General features: G+C 43.9%; 1 protein-coding gene and 1 long non-coding RNA gene across 20 annotated transcripts in view; one reads left to right on the top strand and one right to left on the bottom strand.

Moving 5' to 3' along the window:
• The window catches only part of LOC119876789, a 64,146-nt gene extending 56,366 nt beyond the window's left edge, over window positions 1–7,780 (bottom strand). Inside the window, exon 1 of one of the 2 annotated variants that reach the window (XR_005366494.1) lies at window positions 7,544–7,780. This is a non-coding gene — a long non-coding RNA (uncharacterized LOC119876789). Of the gene's footprint in view, window positions 1–7,536 lie in introns of both variants that reach the window. The other variant, XR_005366493.1, reaches the window with a different exon arrangement.
• ZNF454 (zinc finger protein 454) overlaps window positions 1–21,668 on the top strand; it is a 95,263-nt gene that overhangs the window by 61,537 nt on the left and 12,058 nt on the right. For 15 of the 18 annotated variants that reach the window (XM_038551789.1, XM_038551790.1, XM_038551794.1 and 12 more), the window contains one exon: window positions 1,962–4,192. In XM_038551789.1, the coding sequence (XP_038407717.1) occupies window positions 2,039–3,430 (1,392 nt within the window). In that variant the 5' untranslated portion in view covers window positions 1,962–2,038 and the 3' untranslated portion in view covers window positions 3,431–4,192. Of the gene's footprint in view, window positions 1–1,961; window positions 8,087–8,153; window positions 8,295–9,059; window positions 9,158–11,377; window positions 11,505–11,912; window positions 12,003–21,668 lie in introns of those variants that run through there. The other 3 variants (XM_038551777.1, XM_038551778.1, XM_038551796.1) reach the window with 3 other exon arrangements.

Here is a 21,668-nt window from a genome sequence, read left to right as displayed (position 1 = left end):
GGCAGAGACACAAAGAGAGATGTAGGCTTCCTACAGGGAACCTGATGTGGGACTCAGTCCTGGACCCAGGGATCACGCTCTGAGCCAAAGTCAGACGCTCAACCACTGAGCCACTCAGGCATCCCTAGAGCACTGCTTTCTACATTGGGCAAGCTATCTGCACTTTTCAATTTTGTTACTCAGGTGGAAGTGGTAATAGAATCTAACTGGAACTTTAATTTGCCCTCCCCTGCTTACTGTTGAGATTGGTTATCTTTGCTTATTTACTCACCATTAGGTGTCCTTTTTAAAGTGCCTATTTAAGTCTTTTGCCCATTTTTCTGGTGGACTTAGTGTTCCACAAACATTGTTTTCCAGATTATGGAAAACAGATTCTAGTCCTGTATTGTGTGGGCCATGTATTGCAAAGATCTCCTCCCAATGACACTGTTTTTGTTTTTCCTTTTTGATGCCTTTTGATTGAAAGCATTTCATTATTTTTCCAGTGTTTACTTTCATGTGTTTTTTTTATGTTTTTCCTCATTCTCATTTTTACTATTTTAAAAATTTATTTCTTGAACCTCTACATAGTTTCCAAATTTGATATTTTCTGTGTGTTATCTTTGAACAGGGGAAGTTCTTGTATTTGTCTAATAATGTGAATGGATCCTTTGGCCTTTATGTTGTTTATTGGGTACAGTTTTAGTTGGACAGTTGGATATGATAGAGTGATGGGGCAGGAGGCAGTTTCCAGTTCATTTGTTGAGTGTTGATACTAACATTTGGTTGAATAGGTCCTTTCTGCAGTTACCTGGTGGTGTGTGTGTTTTAGAAGTGGAGATTGCGAGGCTTGCCACTTCTTCTCTTTCTTTATATAAGTAGGCCAGGTTGCAAGGAGGTCCAGTTAATGCATACCTCATGCTTCGTAGTAAAGCCTCCTGCCCACAGGCCTTTGGTTTGTTGGTTCAGTGTTGATCTTGGCTCTGGTAATTTTGATCAAGCTGACAGCTGATTTTCAGATTTTAGTTTTCTGTCCTCTGCCTCCCATTGTTGCCAAGCCATTTTGTCTAGGATAAGAAGTGGATCTGAGAAAATAAAATCTGAGTGGCCACAGAGTCCTTCAGTCCTATTTCAAGCAGCTCAACAGATCCTACTTTGCCTTTCCCTGCCACCAGTTCACATCTCTAATGAATGGATATTTTGGACAGGGTAGGGCCTTGTAGGACTCTCTTACCTGAAAAGAATGAGAAACTTATAATCTGTTGGAAGTTGTTGGTGGGGGAGGGGAGAACTTTAGATTGTGTCATCCTCCCTTAAGTTTCAAGTAGGTTGTGGTTTCTTATGTTCCAAACAAGCATATTCCCTAAGGGTAGTTTATGTGTATTATCCTACTTTATCCTCATCAGATTATTTTTATCATATTTTATATGTGAAAACTCAAGCCCGGAGAAACAATTAGTTGAGAGGGTAAGTTAACAGCCAGGGTTTAAACCCAAGCATATCTGATTCCAGAGCCAACATCTTTCACAGTGTCACACTGTGATGTTGTACAATGATTCAGTGTCAGAATTAGCGGCAGCACTGCAGGGGGAAAAAAACTGCTGATGGGAATACCAGGCACAATGTGGCAGGGCTTTCTGCTCTGCCTCCCCTGATCCCAGCTTGTCTGTAGATTTCCTCTTTATTGCATCTTCATTATTCAGCCTTGTCAAGTGGTCAGTGATTTCAATGTCCATTCCTCTTGTATACATAAGCTTACTCTTTTCTTTGCTTAACACCTCCTCTAGCTCTCCTGTTATTTATGAACGAGTTCACTGTTCTTTCCCTTCCTTCTGTTTTTCTTCCAAATTATAGGGACATTTTTGAAAGCTCTCACACGTGTCCTATAGTCAGTCTGTTTCTTTCTCTCATTCCCACCTTATGTAGTTTTCTGTCTCCCAGCACAGAAACCAATGTATGTTTGAATTTCTTATTTTTTTCAGACTAGGACACAAGACTTGAAACCAAAGAATCAACTACAAAGCTCAGCATTACTGAAGATTTATCCTATGGGGTAATAATGGAAAGGGAAGGTCTCTGGCCTTCTTTAGGGGAAGCCTGGGAACCTGATAATTGGTTAGATGGGCAACAGAAAAATCAGGACAGACATCTGCACCAAGTGGCCATTACTCATAAGGAAACCCTCCCTGAGAGGAGGACACGTGGAGATCATGAATTTGACAGGTGTTCTAGTCAGGGGTCAGTCCTAGATATACAACAAAGTACTCCTGTGGGACAAAGGTTCCATAATCAGAATTCACATGAAGAGGACACTAAACCGAATTCTGAATTAATTAAAACTCAAAGTATGTTTGTAGGAAAGAAAATCTATGAATGTAATGAATGCGGGAAAACCTTCAGCCAGAGCTCATCTCTTCTTAAGCACCAGAGGATTCATACTGGGGAGAAACCCTTTAAGTGTAATGTATGTGGGAAGCACTTCATTGAACGCTCCTCCCTTACTGTACATCAAAGAATTCATACTGGGGAGAAACCTTACAAATGTAATGAATGTGGGAAAACGTTCAGCCAGAGCATGAACCTTACTGTTCATCAAAGAACTCACACTGGAGAGAAACCCTATCAGTGTAAAGAGTGTGGAAAAGCTTTCCGTAAGAATTCATCCCTTATTCAACATGAAAGGATTCATACTGGAGAGAAACCATACAAATGTAACGAATGTGGGAAAGCTTTTACCCAAAGCATGAATCTTACAGTGCATCAGAGAACTCACACAGGAGAAAAACCCTATGAATGCAACGAATGTGGGAAAGCCTTCAGTCAGAGCATGCACCTTATTGTACATCAGAGAAGTCATACTGGAGAAAAACCCTATGAGTGCAGTGAATGTGGAAAAGCCTTTAGTAAGAGCTCTACCCTTACTCTACATCAACGAAATCATACTGGAGAAAAACCCTACAAATGTAACAAATGTGGGAAATCCTTTAGCCAAAGTACATACCTTATAGAACACCAGAGACTTCACTCTGGAGTAAAACCTTTTGAATGTAATCAGTGTGGAAAGGCTTTCAGTAAGAATTCATCTCTCACTCAACATCGGAGAATTCATACTGGAGAGAAACCTTATGAATGTATGGTATGTGGGAAACATTTCACTGGGAGATCTTCCCTTACTGTACATCAGGTTATTCATACTGGAGAGAAACCTTATGAATGCAATGAATGTGGAAAGGCCTTTAGCCAGAGTGCATACCTTATTGAACATCAAAGAATTCATACTGGTGAGAAACCCTATGAATGTGATCAGTGTGGAAAAGCCTTCATTAAAAATTCATCCCTCATAGTGCATCAGAGAACTCATACAGGAGAGAAGCCCTATCAATGTAACGAATGTGGAAAAGCCTTCAGTAGGAGTACAAACCTTACACGACATCAGAGGACTCATACATGAGTTAAGTTTTCATTGGACCCTTCACCAGGATTAACTCTTCAATAATGATCATATAAGTCATGTAACACAGAAACCTAATAAATGTAATAATTTTAGGAATCTTCTGGTTGAAGTATAAATTACTATATCAGATAATACCACTGCAAAGAAACCATATAGAGAAATCTTAATTCAGAATGCAAAACACTCCTTTACACCAGAAGGTTTAAATAACCTAATGTTCTAAAGGATGAGGATTTGTGCTGAAGATAAGTTCTATTGTGTCATAACATATCAGAGACTTCACACTGGAGAGAAAATGTGAGAGTGCTAACTGGACAGCCCAAAGACCTGGTATGTAGTCCAGACCTGACACTTGGACAAGTCACCTACTCTCACCACATCACAATGTCCTTATTTGGTAAATGAGGGATTTTGAATATAAAAGGTCTCCAGGATCCCTCTTAGTTCTAAAGCACTATAATCCTATAAATATAACCAATATTGGGAAATCCTCGATCTTTTACCATGTATATATATTATCTAGATGTCCCTATTCCACAATCTGGTTTCTCTGGATGTTTTGAGTCAAAATTCTCTACTTCTTCCAAATCCTATTATTAGCCCTCCATGTCCTTCCCCCTCTCCCTGCACTGTTATTTTCTCTCCTAAAACATTAGGCTGGTTGCTACCCAAGTGATGAAATAATTGTACAGATCTTAAAGCAACAGCATGCTGCTTTAAGTTCTCAATTAACAGTCATTAAACTGTTAAATAAGCTAATTATTTAGAAAACAGTCTCTAAGTACATAGGATTCAAATACACATCTTTGTACCATACTCTGTATCAAAGTGGCAAGGAGAAAAGACTAAACACTAATATACATGAAGATGTAACATATTAACAAAATCTTTGCAACTCAAGACAATGGTAGGTTTTAAAGATCTCTAGTGATGACAGTGTCAAGATAATTTCATTTATTTCATACTCTTAATAAAGTGCTAAATATGTGATAGACATGATCAGAAAATCAAAATAGGTAAGACATATTCTTTGCTTTTCAAGGGCTATGCTAAGACACTGGCCATGAAGTGGGAAAGAAAGAATTCAAGCAATAATGAGGCACAGAATCTAGATAATGTGGTAATTGATTAAATGTGGGAACCTAATTTGGTTGGATGGAATACTATAATGAAGAACACATAAAGCTGACCAATTCTGGGGGCATTTTAATGAGTCTATGGATATCCAAGTGAAGATTCCTGATAGACACTAAAATAACTGGCAGGACATCACTGAACGAGTGTATGTGGAGAAAGTGTAACTAGTAGGAGCTGAGAGGAAACAGCAACCTAAAGGAAAATGAGCAATGGAAGGAAAAATTAGAAAATGGTGGCACAAAAGTAAAAGAATTTCATGTAAGGTAAGAATAGTTAATATTTTCAAATGCCGTGGAGGGTTACAGTAAGATAATACAAAATGGCCTCTGGTTCTGGTTACTGATGACCTCTGTTAAGTATTAATGGGTTGAAGAGTGAGGTAAAGGTTGAAAAATGGATTCAGTAGCTTGCCTGGGAAAGGAGACACTGAGAAAGATAACTAGAGGGAGACTGGCATTGAGAGTAGGTGTATCAGAGGAGCTTCACAGCTACAAGTACTGGAAAGCCCAGTTAACACAAGCAAACAGGGATTCCCCCTCCCAACCCCCAACCCCCCCCCCCCACAAACACATAACAAATCTAGAGTTGGGTGGCATTGTTTAGACAAAATTAATTCTATATCTTTAGTCTCATGGCTTTTCCATCATGGTCATGTGATGGGTGCTCTGCTTCAGGTAAAGTATCTGCACTCAGGGCAGGAAGAAAGGGGATGGGAAGCACCAGAAACATCTGTGCCTTTTATCAGAAAAATTTTCCCAGAAACCCCTCAGCAGACTTCTGCTTAAATCTTACTGACCATAGCTATGTTGTGTGGAGGCCAGTAACAAAAGAGGCTGAGAAAATACTCTTCTAGCCTCTAAAGTGGAAGTAGGCAAAAAAAAAAAAAAAAAGTAGGTTTGAGAAGGGTGTTGATCTGGCCAACAGTCTGTGGAGAGTGAGTTTACCACTGAAAAGAAGAGGTGTGGGAGAATGTAAGTTGCAGGATGGAGGGAACCGGCAGCTCAAAGTGGGAAAACAGGATTGGAGCAGAGGTAGAAGCTATAGGAATGTCTTTCAAACTTTTTCAAAGAAAGGAAACTTTTCACTGGGAGAGGTGGGAATCAAGTACAGCAGATGTTTGTGGGTGGCAATTGAAGAGGCTCCCTATGACAGAGGGTCATAGGCAGGCCAGTCTCTTTGGGCTCTGTGATCTCTAAGTTCTAGCTCTTGAAGTAGGAACAAAGGCAGAGAGGGGAATGAAACACTGAATTAACTGTATCTTCAGAAACCTAGATCTTTATTTAATATTTGTCCCTTACACCTAGTTTCCTCTTTTCCCTTCACATATTTTTCTCTGGAAGATGCAGAGAGAAGAGATGGATACAAAGTAGATAAAAATGATAAAGAGCAGCAAAATAAAGGGTCAGAAGGAAGGCAAGGGACAAGTGGGAGAGGAAGGATGAAATACCTAGAAGCCTAGGACGGGTGCAATGGCTCAAAACTTGGTTGAATATTAACCTTTAGAGGAAGCAGATGGAGAAATAGGTCAGATAGAGGTTGTACTACTTTGTCAGGAGTTTTGGAAGCTATGGCACTTGTACATCATTTCTCAATCATTCTGGGCAATAAGTGAGGACAGTCTGTGCACCTCTCTGTCACTAGGGCTAGGACTGTCTTGGTTCCGCTTCCTAGACATGATGATCTCCATCTAGGTGCTTCATTCTTTTTCTTGTTAGCAGTGTGAACCACACAGCTCCAGAATACAGTGGATACCCACATAAAGTGCTTACAGAAGTGCCCAACACCTATTGCTAAATAAGTATTATTATCATCCTCATAGATCTGAAAACAAAATAACATTCACACTCCGTAGCATGGCACCCAGAAAATCATCTTCCAATCATTAGTCTCTCAAAACAAATGCCTTGTTAAAAAGGTTATCATTGACTGTGGGAGGTTGTCCCTCCCCAGGACTGTTGTTAACAGCCTCCTACCTGGTTTTCCTGCATGGCCCCTGGCCCCACCACAGTGCCTTCTCCCCCCAGGCCCATGAGCGAGTCTGTCAAAGTGCGCTCAGCCACATCACTCTTGCACACAGACTCCTTCAGTGGTTTCCCATCACACTCGGACCAAGTCCAAAGGTCTTGGTATGGCCTTCAAGGCCTCCTGCCCAACTCTCCCTTGTTCACTGTGCCCTCTCCAGTCCCCCTAGCCTTGCAAAGCCCCAGGCTCACCAAGCGCACTTTGGTCTCTGGACATTGCTACCCCTCCCCCCCCCCCCCCCCGCCGCGGTTCTTCCCCAGGTATTCTTTGCAGGGTTTTATCCCGGGCTGCAGTCAAATCTCTGCTCACATGTTACCTCCTCAAAGGGAATTTCCCATAATACCACTTCAAATCACTCCCTCCCACCTCACACTCACCGTCACAGGTTGGCTGATAACTACCCTCTGTGCTTTACTGACCCTCTAGAATCCGCCCTGCGTTACGGGCCGGTGTCACTGCTCTTGGTGTCACAGAAGTCGCTGACACCGCTTCCTAAAAGGTGGCCAACAGTTCCCCGACTGACCAACCTCAAGGTCGCATTTTTTTTTTTTAATTCACTACCGACAAAGTCAAGACCTCTCTTCTTCCCGAGCTCCGCGGAAACGTGTACTCAAAGGCAACTTCGCATCCCCAACGGGACTTTTCCAGCTGTCACCCCATCCCTCCCCTCCGCCGCAGGAATGGGTATCACCCGGCGTCCGGCACCGCCCCCCCCCCCCCCCCCCCTCCTCGGGCTCCGGCTCTTCCCCGCTCCCTCTCCTCCCCGACCTCCGGGTCGCTCGACCTCCGCCCCGCTTCTCCCAGGGCTCTGCGGGCGCCACCCCGGCCCCTGCCACACCCCGTGCCCCTGCCCGGCACCCTCTCCCCCCGCCCCGGGCCACACAGCAAAAAGGGTCTGCGTCCGCGCGGTCCTCCTTCAGCAAGTGGCCTTTGCGGCTTCTCACCTCTTACCCCGTCTCCTGGGAGCGCCCCAGATCCGCTCCCCACGGCGACCGTCCGACTGTATCCCGCCTTCAACTTCTAGCGGGTCTCGCCTTCCCGGGCATTACCACAGGGCTGAAGCGGACTCGGATCCGACGGGAACAGAACCGGAGCCGCACGTGCCGCTCGGCGCTCGGAGGGTAGCTGCACTACGGGGGAGGCGCGACGACCCCGCGCGGGCCTCTGGGAAATGTAGTTTCAGCACGCCGCTGCCAGGCATCGCGAGGGAAGGGCGAGGCCCTGTCTGCGCAGGCGCGCGATATCACTTTCTCTGCCCGGCGCAGGAGCTGGCGCTCGCCGCCGCTTCGCCCTCTGGGAAGTGGAGTCGGGGAAACCGCGGGGTTGGCCCCTCCGACTCGCGGGTATTCGGCTCCCCGGCTCCCCGGGCAACGCGCAAGCGCAGTTCCGACCCGGGCTGCAGACTCCAGCTCATTGTGTTTCGCCTGCGATGTGGCGGTTGCGGTTCCTCGCTACAGGCAGAGGTTCCTCGAAGGGCAATCCGGTGGTGACCAGGCACGGTGGCCAAAGCCGCGTTGGGAGCGCGGGAGCGGCCGTGGGGTGATCGGGCCCGGGGGCGGGGTGGGGGAAGGGCGGAGGGAGGGAAGGCCGGGTGGGCAAGGGTCGTACGGTCCGTCCTGGAGGACGCTGATCCGATGCCGCAAACTTCCCGGAACGTACGGTTGCGGTTTGATTCGAAAGAGGAAAAGGCGAGGATGGCCAGGTGCGGGCTGTTGGTGTTAGGGTCCGAATCTGCAAGTGCATGTGGAGGAGGATGCGTCCGGGCCTCTGCGTGTCTCGGAGGAGCCGGGAAGCGGGTGCTCGCTCCGGAGGTGGATGCCCCGGGCTGTGTCGGAGCCCTGTCTGTAGACCAGGCCGAGTCCCGGCGACAGCAGCTCCCGCGGGGACCCAGCCCGGGGCCGAAGGGTGGGTGGGATGAAAGAGACCCCTGACCCCTCCCCACCACCCAGCTACTCTAATGCAAGGCCTCTCTGGCTCTTTGTCACCCAGACTGGGCCCCTGAGCGGGGAGAGGCCTTGACAAGCGAAGGGCCAGCGTTCTTAGCTTGCCTTGGGAGGAGGAAGAAGACCATCCTTCCTCTCCAGTTCTTCCACTCCCCTAACAGGCAGGAGAGAAACTTCTGTTGAGACCTGTCAGGGTAATATAAGGACAAAGGTCGGAGGGCAGCTAGAAAGCCTGAGATCTGGGCTGAAGGGTGCTTTCTGCAAGGAAAAGCCACCCTATGTAAGATACAGAAGGAAAGATGTGGAGGATTTGACGCAGACGCTGGGGGAACATGTGGGGGCCCAGAATGGCTGCATAGGAAGGGAATCTCTTTGCAGGGGAGGCCTGCACACTCTCCTTAGAAGCACCTAGGGACTAGGACTCAGCTTCTTCCCAGTAGTGGAGGACCTCCAGGATGTGAATGCTCGCAGCCTCACTGTGGACTGCTCTGGGATCTGTTTTAACTCATTTGTCCTTATAACAGGTGTGTAGAGGTTTCTAGCCCAAGTCCTGCTCTGCTAGACCTGGAAAGGGCTTATCAGAAAAGAAATGGCTGTCCAGCACCTGCCAACCATGGTCCAGGTGAGTGGGGAGTTGCTGCGGGGTCCCCCCACCCACCCGAATTGCCTTAAAAGTTTTGAATGTAGAGGTTTGAAGAGTGGTTTTTTGTTTGTTTGTTTTTGTTTTTACCCTGACCAAGAGCTTTTCTCTCAATCCAGGCTCAGTTGGAGGCCTGACCCCGTTACTCCTTTCTCTCTGGCCACCATGATGGGCTCATCCTCATGGGTGAGGGAGCTAAGTAATGTGCTCAAGGTCACATAAATGACACCCCTGCAACCCAAGTTGATCCGAAATGGTAACCTACACATTTTCCACCAGCAAGTAACAGTAGGGGTTCAGAGTAGTAAAGGTAATACCTATACCTAACACGGGAGTTGAGAGAAGAGAGAAATTGGAAGACTTTCTTGGGGAGCTGGGACTTACTGGACTCTTCTTTTTTAATGACGTGTGGTTTTTCATAAAAGCATTCAAAAGATACATTTTCAATTTCAGTAAATTACTAAAAGCACTTTGAGCAGTGCCAGCCTTTTTAGAATAAGGATATGGACTCCAAGTTGAAGGAGATAGCCTTCACTTGAATGTATACATTCTGATGAATTGGGTAAAATTATTCTAATTCCTTCACATGACAGCCTGTCCAAGGCAGGAAACTATGGCAGAAAATACTAGAAGAGATGAGCAGATGGTGGAAGGTGCCATGTTCCAGGCCAGGCATTGTACACCAGATGCTCACCCACCTCCTTCTGGTTTGACTTCTCCCTCGACGCCTGTCTCTGACACCACTGTTTCTCAAAGCCTGACTCCGCAGTGCCAATCCACTGTCATATTTCTCATCCCTGACTTACTTCAATTCATTGTTGTCACACAATTTATTTCATGTTTACAGGCTCTTTTAATTTGGTTGTCATTCAGCAGACCTGTACTAGGAATGTAAAGTGTGTAGGGTATTATGATACGCTGGTGATAAAAAGGGAAACAGTGGTACCTGAAAAATTGATTCATGGGTTCAATCCAACAAGTGTTTCTTGGTTGCCTACTTTGTGCAAAGCTCTGGGTACAGGTATCAAAAACCTAACTCAGACTACCTTAAGCAAAGCAGGCCTTTATTGGAAGGATAATTGGGGGTGCCTGGGGTGCTCAATCTGTTAATTGTCTGCCTTCGGCTCAGGTCACGATCCCAGGGTCCTGGGATTGAGCCCTGAGTTGGGCTCCCTGCTCAGTGGAGAGCCTGCTTCTCCCTCTGCCTCTTCCCCTCCACACCCCTCATGCTCTCTCTCTAACTCTGCTCTTTTCTATCAAATAAATAAATAATTTTTTTTTTTTAAAAGGGAAGGATAATTGGGCTTTCTCCCAAATATTTCTGCTAAGGCAAAGAGGCAAGGACTTTGGATAGGGAGGTGCGGTGGGTGGTCTGTCTGTCTCTCTGTCTCTACATATATATAATCTAAAAGTCCTTTCTTTTGGACCTTTGGCTTTCTTCTCTGAGCTTCTGCTTCATTCATTCTCAGGGCACACCAGCTCTCTTGGCTTCTCAGCCAAGAGTTTCCAAGGAAGGCACTAGTTGTGATCAGAGGTGACAAGGTCATATTGTCCAGAGTGACTATTTCTGTCATACACAACCATGTATGTGTTAAGAGTGGGCAGGTGAGCAGCTGAAGATATGCAGGAGTTGCTAAGCAACAAGCAGTAGGTGCTAGTATGTGGGCCATGTTCTCCAAAACATGTGGGGAAGACAAGAGATGTGGAAATACTCCATAGCATCTTAGAGTTAACAGTCCCGTGGGGGAGCCCAAAAGTAAATGAGAACTCACAATAAAGTGGGGCCATACTTGGTTGAGCCTGAGAAAGGAGTTGAGGCAGGCTGTGCCCAGGAGATAAGGTGTAGGCTGAAGCCTAGGTAGGATTTGGTCATGGGGTGGGGTGGGAGTGGAGGCAGGGCTGGGCAGAACAATGGGAGAAAATGTGCAGGGCACAATGAACAGCAAGTTCGAAGTCTCAGTGCTGAGGAAGCGTATCTTCTCCATAATACGTGTTTATTCAAAGGAAGAAGCAAAGTCTGATAAAAACTTGGCCCCTACGACCCCCTAGGATTTGCTTATGTTGTCATGGAACACCAGCCTGCTCTGTGCTAACAGTCCCGCACATCTTCCCCAGCTCCTGAGGACTGCCAGGCTCAGCAGTTCCTGGAGAGCCGTGGGAGTGGGTGGCCACAGGTCACCAGGGACTGGTTTGCTGTTACAGGAATCCGTGACCTTCAAGGACGTTGTGGTGCTCTTCACCCGGGACGAGTGGGCACAGCTGAACCCTATTCAGCGGGCCCTTTACAGAGATGTGATGCTGGAGAACTACAGCAACCTAGTCTCCCTGGGTAAGCTGGGGAGGGACCCCCAAAGGCTTATCTTCCCATTTGGAGATCTTTTTGGGACCCTTTTAAACTCTTAAACTGGTCCCATGCAGCAGACTGGGCTGGGGATGGCCTGATCGAGGATGTTATCATCTGGGCTCCTGCATGCCTACCCCTGGTGTCTTGAGTACGTGACCCCTTTGGAGTCTATGTGCAGATGCTCTGAAGGTGACTAGGTTCAGTCCTTTCTCCGTTTCAGCAGGTAGAAGGACATGCAAACAGATTGTCTTTCTTCCTCCTGGGAACTCATCTGGCCCCTGGCCTTCCTATCAGGTCACTTTTTCCAGGAGGTCCTGAGGCCCAGGTCTCCTGTTTGCAATGATTTTATTGCTGGTATGAACAGACATGGTCCATTTTTCCCCTCAAAAACAGGACTCTTAGGACCCCAACCAGATGCATTTTCCCAGCTGGGAAAAGAAGAAGAATGGATGCTGGAGGACACATCAGGAGGCTTCTGTGTTGGTAAGAGCCCCATGTGTAGGAGTCATCGGGAGGAGCTCCACAAATGCTCCAGGCCTTAGACTGAGAAACAAGATCTTTTCACTCTTCGTTCACCCCAAAATCTAGTTGCCACATTTGGTCCCGTGTGCATGTGGGCTTTCCTCTCCATGAATTTTCTTCCTCCTCCTTTAGCATAGACTAATGTCTCCACTATAATCTGGGCAGCTCCCACCATGCCATGTTCGCATGTCCTTTTGTCTCATTGAGCATCTAACAGTGCAGTCTCTGCTCATTGTCTTCCCATGAGGAGGACCCGCACCAGGTTACACACAACAGGTACATGTACTTTCTTTTTTTTTTTTTTTTTTTTAAGATTTTATTTATTTATTCATGAGAGACAGAGAGAGACAGAGACAGAGAGGCAGAGACACAGGCAGAGGGAGAAGCAGGCTCCATGCAGGGAGCCCAATGTGGGACTCGATCCCGGGACTCCAAGATCACACCCTGAGCCGAAAGCAGGCGCCAAACCGCTGAGCCACCCAGGGATCCCCCGGTTACACACAGCAGGATGTGATGGGCCCGCTAACCATCTGCCTTCTGAGGCATTCCTTCCAGCTAAACATTACACACTTCTTCACTTGCCTTCATTTTTGCTCATTCATGTGATCCATTTAATTATTTTCTGACTGTTCTCAGTACCACGCTGTGCTGGAAGCACCATGAGAGTGCAGCCAGGTTTATACTTTCCCGAATCGCTCACCTGGTACCTAGTAGGTGGTCTACACTTGGAGCCAGAGGATACAGGGAACATACAGTTTAGTGGTTGTAACTTGTCTCGAGGAGCCCTTTGGGTGTCTGGTAGCTTAAGAGCGGGAGCAGGGGTGCCTCTCCCCTTGGTCCTGAATATTCTAGAGAGCATATTGCCTTAACCAAGACATGACATTTCACTTTGAGCTAGCATTTTGTAAGCTGGAAAATTTTTTCTTTTAAAGGTTTTATTTATTTGAGAGAGAGCACAGCAGGGAGAGTGGCAGGCAAAGGGAGAGGGGAGGGAGACGTAGACTCCTCTCTGAGCAGGGAGCCTGACACAGGGCTCGATCCCAAGACCCCGAGATCATGACCCGAGCTGATGCAGATGCTTAACCGACTGAGCGACCCAGACACCCCTGGAAAATATATTTTGAAAACCTTTTGGTACTCATTTTTCATCCAGGTAAAACAGGCAAGGATTCATATCCTATGATAAATAACTCTAAAAAAAAAATAAATAAATAAAATAAAATAAAATAAAATAAAATAAAATAAAATAAAATAATAAATAAAATAAAATAAATAAAATAAATAAAATAAAATAATAAAATAAAATAAAATAAAATACTCTATACCCAGAATGTCTAGGACCCAATCTGTTATAGAATTTGAATGTCTTAACTCTAAAACTCAGTTAAAAAAAAAAAAATATCTTCTAACTTTCCCCAATAGCATTCAGAATTTTTATGTTCTGTGATAACCAAGCTAAGGCATTTTGAGTATTTCATTCTGTGTTATAAAAGCAGTGTTCTAACAAAAGCAGGGGAGGAGGAATTAAACAAAAGAAATTCATCCACTGTCCTGCCACTCTTCCATAACATCATCATCCATTCCTCCATTGCTCATCATCATTCCCACTAGTTCTTTATTGCCCATGGGTGGAGGGAATATGAAGATGAAGAAGGAGCTTTATACCTGGAAGCAATTTGATAGGTGTAGGTAATGACCTGAATGCCCAGGTGGTCACGGTTCAGGCCCTCCCAGGTGCCTTTCCCAGCCCTCAGCGTCTAGCACCTTGCATTCCTGAGTTGCCTGGACACCCCAAACCTTGAGTCGATTCTTGAGGGTGATCAGTAGTTATAATATACTTACCAATAGGGATCCCTGGGTGGCGCAGTGGTTTGGCGCCTGCCTTTGGCCCGGGGCGCGATCCTGGAGACCCGGGATCGAATCCCACGTCGGGCTCCCGGTGCATGGAGCCTGCTTCTTCCTCTGCCTGTGTCTCTGCCTCTCTCTCTCTCTCTGTGACTGTCATAAATAAATAAAAATTAAAAAAAAAATTTAAAATATACTTACCAATAAAGTTTTATAGCTGTCTCTCTCATCTGTTGAAGATCTATTTTTACTTTGGAATAGAGCCATCTACTTTTTTGTTCTTTAGTCAGAAATTACTGCTGTAGAGAAATAGTAGTTATTTCCAAATATTTTTGCCCTCTTCTCACTCTCCAATGATCATTATGCCTAAAGCATTTGTTAGATCCTTTTTAGTTTTGGTTTTTATCTTATTTCTGTTTCATTTCCTAATGACTGACAAGGACTTCAAAAAAACATCTCTAGAACTCCTCTGCAATTGCACCCAGTGACCCTCGGTTTAGAATAGACACTTATTTTCAGACATAGAAAAAGTCCTTCTGATAGGTTTTCTCTTCTCTGGATCATGTGCTAGCAGAGGGAGAAGGGAGTTGGCTGTTGAGCGTCTGAGGACCATCACTGTGCTGAGTGTTTTCTGAGGAAATTTATGTGAACTGCCCCATTCAGCTCTTACAACCTGTGAGGCAAGTCACATCAACCCCACATAAGGAAAACCTGGCCTCCGCATGGTTAGCTCATCTGGACAGATTTAATGTTGCTATCTCCTGGCAAGTCAGGATTGGGGTATAGCCAGCAATGAAACTCCTCTGACCCTCAAAATTCATTTTCTCTCCTCCTCCAAAATAGCTTCAATCACCTAGAAAATCGTTTACTCAGTAAACCTACAGAAAACCACCTGGTCTCTTATTCTGAGTCATGTGCTAATAACTTTTTACATTTCATCCATGTTTATTAACCTGCTGAGGTTTCTTTCTGTTACATCGGTTATACATTTTACCAATTAGCTTTAAACTGTTGGATTTTGGGTTTGGCTTTTTGATTTTTGTTTTTTTGCCATGAAGTGTATTCATTTGCAACTGGGCATAGCATTCATCTACAGTTTTAACACTTTATGTTGTGTCCTCTTGCTCATTTCCAATTGTATCTGCTTTTTTGTCTCCCTCTTAAATTTGTTGGGAATTTTTTTCAGAGAACCAGCTCTCATTTACTATTAATTGTAATTTTATTTCTACACTTGTAGTCATTTCCTTGTACTTTTTTTTAAAGATTTTATTTATCTATTCATGAGAGACACAGGAAGAGAAGCAGAGACATAGGCAGAGGGAGAAGTAGGCTCCCTTCAGGGAGCCTGATGTGGAACTCAGTCCCACAACCCTGGGATCACAACCTGAGCTGAAGGCAGATGCTCAACCACAGAGCCACCCAGGTGTCCATCCTTGGTTTACTTTAAAATAAACATATATTGATGCCTGTATGTTCTGTATACAGAAGAGAATATATGGTATTTTCTGATGGTTTGCAGAGTTAAGGAAACAGCACCCATACCCACTGTCCAGCTGAAGAAACAAAACATAGGGGCACCTGTGGAGTCCGTTGCGCCCTGCTTCACTGCTCCTGCCTCCTTTCAATGCCAACCAAAGCCACCAGCTTAAATTTTACACCAGCAGCCCCACGATGCTCTACATGGTTTTACCACATCCATAGCTCTGAGCAATCATGTTCAGTTTTGCAAACTTCAAAGTCTGATATATGTATTGTACTGTAGATGCCTTTCCACAAGTTGTATGTTTTAAACCCTCATTGAGAAGTGTAGCTCTGCAGTTTGACACTTCCTCAGTGGTGATACCTTACTTTATCTGTTCTGTTGCTGGTAGATCTGTAGGATGTTTCCAGACTTTGCTGTTTCGAATAACTCTGACTTAATATTCTTATACATGTTTCCTCATATACATGGACCTTCTTTGGGAGTATTTTTGAGTGTATTCATAGCTATAGGGTATATGCTGTGTCAGCTCCACTGGATTTTCCCAGATTACCAATTAATTGTTCCAAATTATACCAATAGTCAGTGCAGGTTCTTGTTACTTTACATTCTTGCCCAAATTGGGAACTCTTAGACTTTTAAAAATTCTCCCAGTCCCATTTCTGTGAAATGGTATCTCACTGTGGTTTTAATTTATATTTCCTTGTTAGTAATGAACTTGAACATCTTCTCGTGTATTGATAATTTGTGTTCTGGGACTTCCGTGTTCATATTCATTGCCCATTTTTCTATTACAGTTTATCTTTCTCTTATTCCTTTATAAAGAGTCCTATGTATCCAGGAATCAAGTTATTTTATCAGGTAATATGTGTGTCACTCCCAAGTTTATCTTCTCTCTTTCTTTACTAATGGAAGTTCTTTTTTTTTTTTTTTAAGATTTTATTTATTTATTCATGAGAGACACAGAAAGAGAGAGGCAGGGATCCCTGGGTGGTGCAGCGGTTTAGCTCCTGCCTTTGGCTCAGGGCACGATCCTGGAGACCCAGGATTGAATCCCACGTCGGGCTCCCGGTGCGTAGAGCCTGCTTCTCCCTCTGCCTATGTCTCTGCCTCTCTCTCTCTCTCTCTCTCTCTCTCTCTGCGTGTGTGACTATCGTAAATAAATAAAAATTTAAAAAAAAAAAAAAAGAAAGAGAGAGGCAGAGACATAGGTAGAGGGAGAAACAGGCCCCTTGCAGGGAGGCCTATGTGGGACTCAATCCTGGCACTCCGGGATCACAACCTGAGCTGAAGGCGGATACTCAACCGATGAGCCACCCAGGTGTCCCACTAATGGAAGTTCTTAATTAATGAAATAAAATCTGTCAGTCTTTTGCTTTTATGATTTTTATCTTCATGCTGTGTCATGTTGAAATGATCCTTTCTACCCTTTGATCCGTGAGGGAAGGACTTGGTCCTCCTTGTCCTGTATCCTCAGCACACTGGGGCCCAACATGTATTTATTGAATAGAAGCATGAATTTCTAATGGTTAGCTTTTGTCTTTTTTTTTTTTTTTGTAAAACTTTATCAGGGGTTTGGTCTTTTTTTTTTTAAGATTTTATTTATTTAAAAAAAGATTTTATTTATTTATAAAAGAGAGAGCACAGAGGGAGAGGGAGAAGCAGACTCCCTGCTGAGCAGATAACTCTGCTATTGGGCTTGATCCCAGGATCCTGAGATCATGACCAGAGCCAAAGGTAGATGCTTAACTGACAGCCATCTAGGCGTCCCAGAGATTTGCTTTTCAATAGACTTTCTTTTTAAGTAGCCTAACAAGGGACTTGAACTCACAACCCTGAGATAAGAGTTGGCTACTTAACTCCAGGCACCCCTTTAATAGACTTTTTAATGAATGTTTGACTCTGCTGATCCTTTTTATTTTATCTTGATCTAGTTCATTGACTTTTTTTTTTTTTACACTTCATTTCTTTCCTTTATTGGTTTTGGAGTTTATTCTGTTCTTTTTTATTGAGTATTAAGTTTTACCACAGTGATACATGCATTTCGTGAAACTACTTTGTTTATTACAAAAAAAAAAAAAAGAGTGACCTCATTGTCCTCCCTTTTCCCTGTTCTCCCTTCTGGAGAGGTAGCCACTTTTCGCTGACTATTTGATGTATTTGCTTCCAAATAATGATGTTTCTGTTATCCCTAACCTAAGAGTTCCCTTAGACCTCTTTGTAGTCAGTCCCTGGCCCCACCCCTAGCACCAGGCAACCCAGATTTTATAGGAACAGAACCACACAGCACATACCTTTCTGTGACTGACTTCTATCACTTGGCACAGCATCTTTGAGACGCCTCCTTGCCGTTTCACGTGTCAGAAGTTTTTTGTTATTGCCAAATTAGCATCCTGCCCTATGGAGATAGCCCTATTTGTTCAACTATCTTTATGGAGCACTTGGGCTATTTTCAGGTTTTGGCTAAAGCTGCTATGAACATTCCAGTACAAGGCATCGTGTGGATATATCTTAGTTCAGATGCTCTTTGTGGACCTATGTTTTCACTAAGGCATGTGCCCAAAAAGCAGAAATCCCAGGTTGTATTCTAGTTGTGTATTTAAACCGGGAAAGTGTTTGCAGAGAACGTGAGGTCCAGGTGTTGCTTACCGGCCAGGGTAGGACTCTGGCACCATGCAGCTGAGCATCAGAACAGCAGCTGTGGGAGGGCCTGTCCCTCTTTGCTCCCAGTCCTAGGGGCAATGCTGCCTGTCTTTCACAATCCAGTATGTCGGGCATGGATTACTTTGTAGATGCCCTTCATCAGTAACTTTAAACATCTGATGAGGGATTTATTGTGACTGGATGTTGCAGTTTTCTCAAGTGCTTTTCCAAATCCTTAAGGTGCTGCAGTGGTTGATCAATTACATTGATTGGTTTTAAAATATCAAGTCAAATTTGCACTTCTGGAAAAAACCCAACTTCGTTTTGATTTACTGTTTCTAGAATATTCCTGGATTAGATTTGCTAACATTTTGTTGAGAATTATTCCATCTGTGTACATGAGGGCTATGTTAGTCTGATCTGTTCCTCGTAATATCTTTGGTTTTGGTATCAGAGTAATGTTAGCCTCAAAAGATGAATTTGGACGGTTCCCCTTCTCATTTTTGGGAAAATTTGTATAGAATTAGTATTATTTCTTCATAAAGTGCTTGGTCAACCCAGTGACAGTTTCCGGGCCAAGAATTTTCCTCATGGGAAGGTATTAAACTGCAAATTCAGCTTCACAGCTTCTCTTCAGTGGTCCACAAATTATAGCTGCCTCAGCCTTCCCAAACCCTGAGTCCTGTCAACCTCAGTTCACGGAGCCTCCTGGGCTCTGTTGGTCCTTGTGCTGTGACCTGGACACGGTCCCTAGGGACTGAATCCCTTGTCTGTTTGCTTTCCTCCAGGGATCTCCCATCTTTCCCTGTCATTTGTCAGTTACCCAGAAAGTTGTTGCTTTCTCTCTCTTTTTTTCCCCTAATTTTCTAAATGTTTTACAGTGGGAATTCTCAGAGGAATTCTCAGAGTTTTCAAATTCTGCCATCATTTTTAATTTCCAAGGACTCTTGTTCCTCAGGATATTACTTTATTTATAAGTTCTTATTCACATTTTATAGTTAAGGTTTCTACCTTGAAAGAGAAATGACTTACAAAAACATTTTTCTTCTCCCTTTGAAAGCTCTGTGGTCTCAAATTTTCTTTTTGATTCTGTTGGTATCTCTTTCCAGTTAGAAGCTTTCCTCAGCTATCTGGTAGTCCCCGATTGTCTGCCCAGGTAAACAGTAGGAGTCCTTTTTCTTTCCAAAAGGAACTCTATGTGGGTAAGTGGGGCTTGAGTCTTTAACATGGCTCTCCTGCTGCCCGCTGCCCTGGTGTCTTCTTCGGTCTGGAGCACCTTTGATTTACTCTCTCTGAGAGGGAGAGAGGAAGAGGAAAATCCCTGAGCTCCTCCGAGTTGGGGAAGGGTCGTGGAGGCCTAAAAGCTTTGCAAACTGACCAATGCTCCATCATCCATTCCCCACTTCCTGATGTATCTGATGATGCCAGTTCCTGAAACTTCTTGTGATTTAGAAGTTAAACCCGATTAGTTTCTGGTCCCTCCCCAGGGATGACCTTTTGAGTACATTGTAAAGGGGACTTGGATCATACTGCTTGCATGTCTTGTATGAAACCCTAGAGTTATATAGGTTAAAACCATACTTTGTTTTTTTTTTTTTTTTTAATGTGAGACAATGCAGCCAGGGGTATTACTTCTTAATTGAGCCCACCCTGAAGAGACCTGGGCCCTGGTAAGAGCAGATGCTGTATGCTCAGATCTTCAGTGGGGGTCCAGTCCTCCCAACCTCAGTTCATCTTCAATGTGGGAAAACCTGCATTTGACTCCCCTCTTGATTGGATGAGTGTTCTCCTATAACACTAAACATTAAGAAGACAGATATTTTCTTTAATGTAGATAATGTGTTTTTATGATCACAATCAAGAAAAGGCTTTAATAGAATTATCCAGCAGCTGCTAGAAAAGAAAGCCAACAATTGGTTATTTTCATTGAGCCACAGTATCATTTTTGAAAGCCATCGGCCAGATTTTTTTAAGTAAAAATGTTTTGTAGTACTACTAGCCCAGAAAAACACACAAATTAGAAGTGTAAAACTCAACAAAGTTTTGCAGTGTAAATACCATATAACTGGCACCTATAACAAGAAATAGAATGTTACCAGCGTGTCAGAAACCTCCCATCCCCTCTATTTCTTTTGTTCTAAAGATAACTATTACCCTGAATGTAGCTTTGTTCTTGCCTGTTTTTGAAGTTTATGTAAATGGAATCCTACAGTATTCTTCTGTGTCTGGCTTCTTTCCTTCAATGGTATGTTTGAGATTCATCCATGTATAGCAAGAGTTGGTTCATTCTCACTGATATATTTCACTCTGTAAACCTACTGGCATTTCTACTTTTTTTTTTTTTTTTAAAGATTTTATTTATTTATTCATGAGAGACACACAGAGAGAGAGGGAGGCAGAGACACAGGCAGAGGGAGAAGCAGGCTCCATGCAGGGAGCCCAATGCGGGACTTGATCCCAGGACTCCAGGATCACGCCCTGGGCTGACGGTGACGCTAAACCGCTAAGCCACCAGAGCTGCCCCCATTTCTACTTTGTACTGTTGCTAGACATTTGATTCATTTCTAGCTTGGAGCTTTTATGATGAAGTGTACTGCTTTGAACATTCCTTTACATCTTTTAGAGAATATACGTGTACATTTCTCTTGGGTACATGGCTAGGAGTACTGTGTTCATGAGTAGGCAAGCTTTAGTCAAGACTGCGAAGTAGTTTATCAAAGTGGGTATACCAGTCCATTCATCAACCAGCAGTATGTGAGAGTTTCATATCCTCCTGTAGACCTACTTTTACCATTTAAAATTTTTTTCTACCACTTTAGAGGATTTATGGAATATCTGATTGTATTTCAACTTATGACTGATGAAATTGATCATCTTTGTTTTTAATTTTTACTATCCTCTTTTTTTTTGAAGATTTACTTATTTATTTTAGAGAGAGAGCACAAGCGGGAAGGGCAAAGGGAGAAGGGGAGAGAATCTCAAGATAACTCTGTGCTGAGTGGTTGGCCTGACTCGGTGCGTAATCTCAAAACCCTGAGATCATGACCTGAATCAAACCAAATGTCAGAGGCTAACCAACTGCACCACCCGGGCACCCCTAATATCCTCTTTTGTAAAGCACCTATAAGTTTTTTTCTTATTTTCTATATAGTTGTCTATTCTTTTCTTATTGATTTTTTTTTATTGATTGATAGGGTTGCTTATTTATTTATTTATTTATTTATAATTTTTATTTATTTATGATAGTCACAGAGAGAGAGAGAGAGAGAGGCAGAGACACAGGCAGAGGGAGAAGCAGGCTTCATGCACCGGGAACCTGACGTGGGATTCAATCCCGGGTCTCCAGGATCGTGCCCTGGGCCAAAGGCAGGCGCCAAACCGCTGTGCCACCTAGGGATCCCAGGGTTGCAAATTTATGATTTGAATCTTCAAATGTCGTGTGTGTGTGTGTGTGTGTGTGTGTGTGTATTGCAAATGTTGTTTCCCACTTTGAATAATAATTTGATAAACAAGTTCTACATTTTTAAGATAGTCCAATTAATCAAGGTGTGAGTTTTTGTGGTTTTGTGTTTGCTCCTTGTGGTTAATGCATTTTGTGTCCTTTAAGGCTTTGGAGATCTTTGTTTACCTGTAGCAGCTTTATTCTTTTGTCTTTCATA

This window comes from Canis lupus, chromosome 11 (assembly GCF_011100685.1).
Source record: "Canis lupus familiaris isolate Mischka breed German Shepherd chromosome 11, alternate assembly UU_Cfam_GSD_1.0, whole genome shotgun sequence".
NCBI lineage: Eukaryota > Metazoa > Chordata > Mammalia > Carnivora > Canidae > Canis > Canis lupus.
The sequence above is the reverse complement of the archived record's forward strand: the minus strand, read 5'-3'. Positions and strand labels throughout refer to the sequence as shown.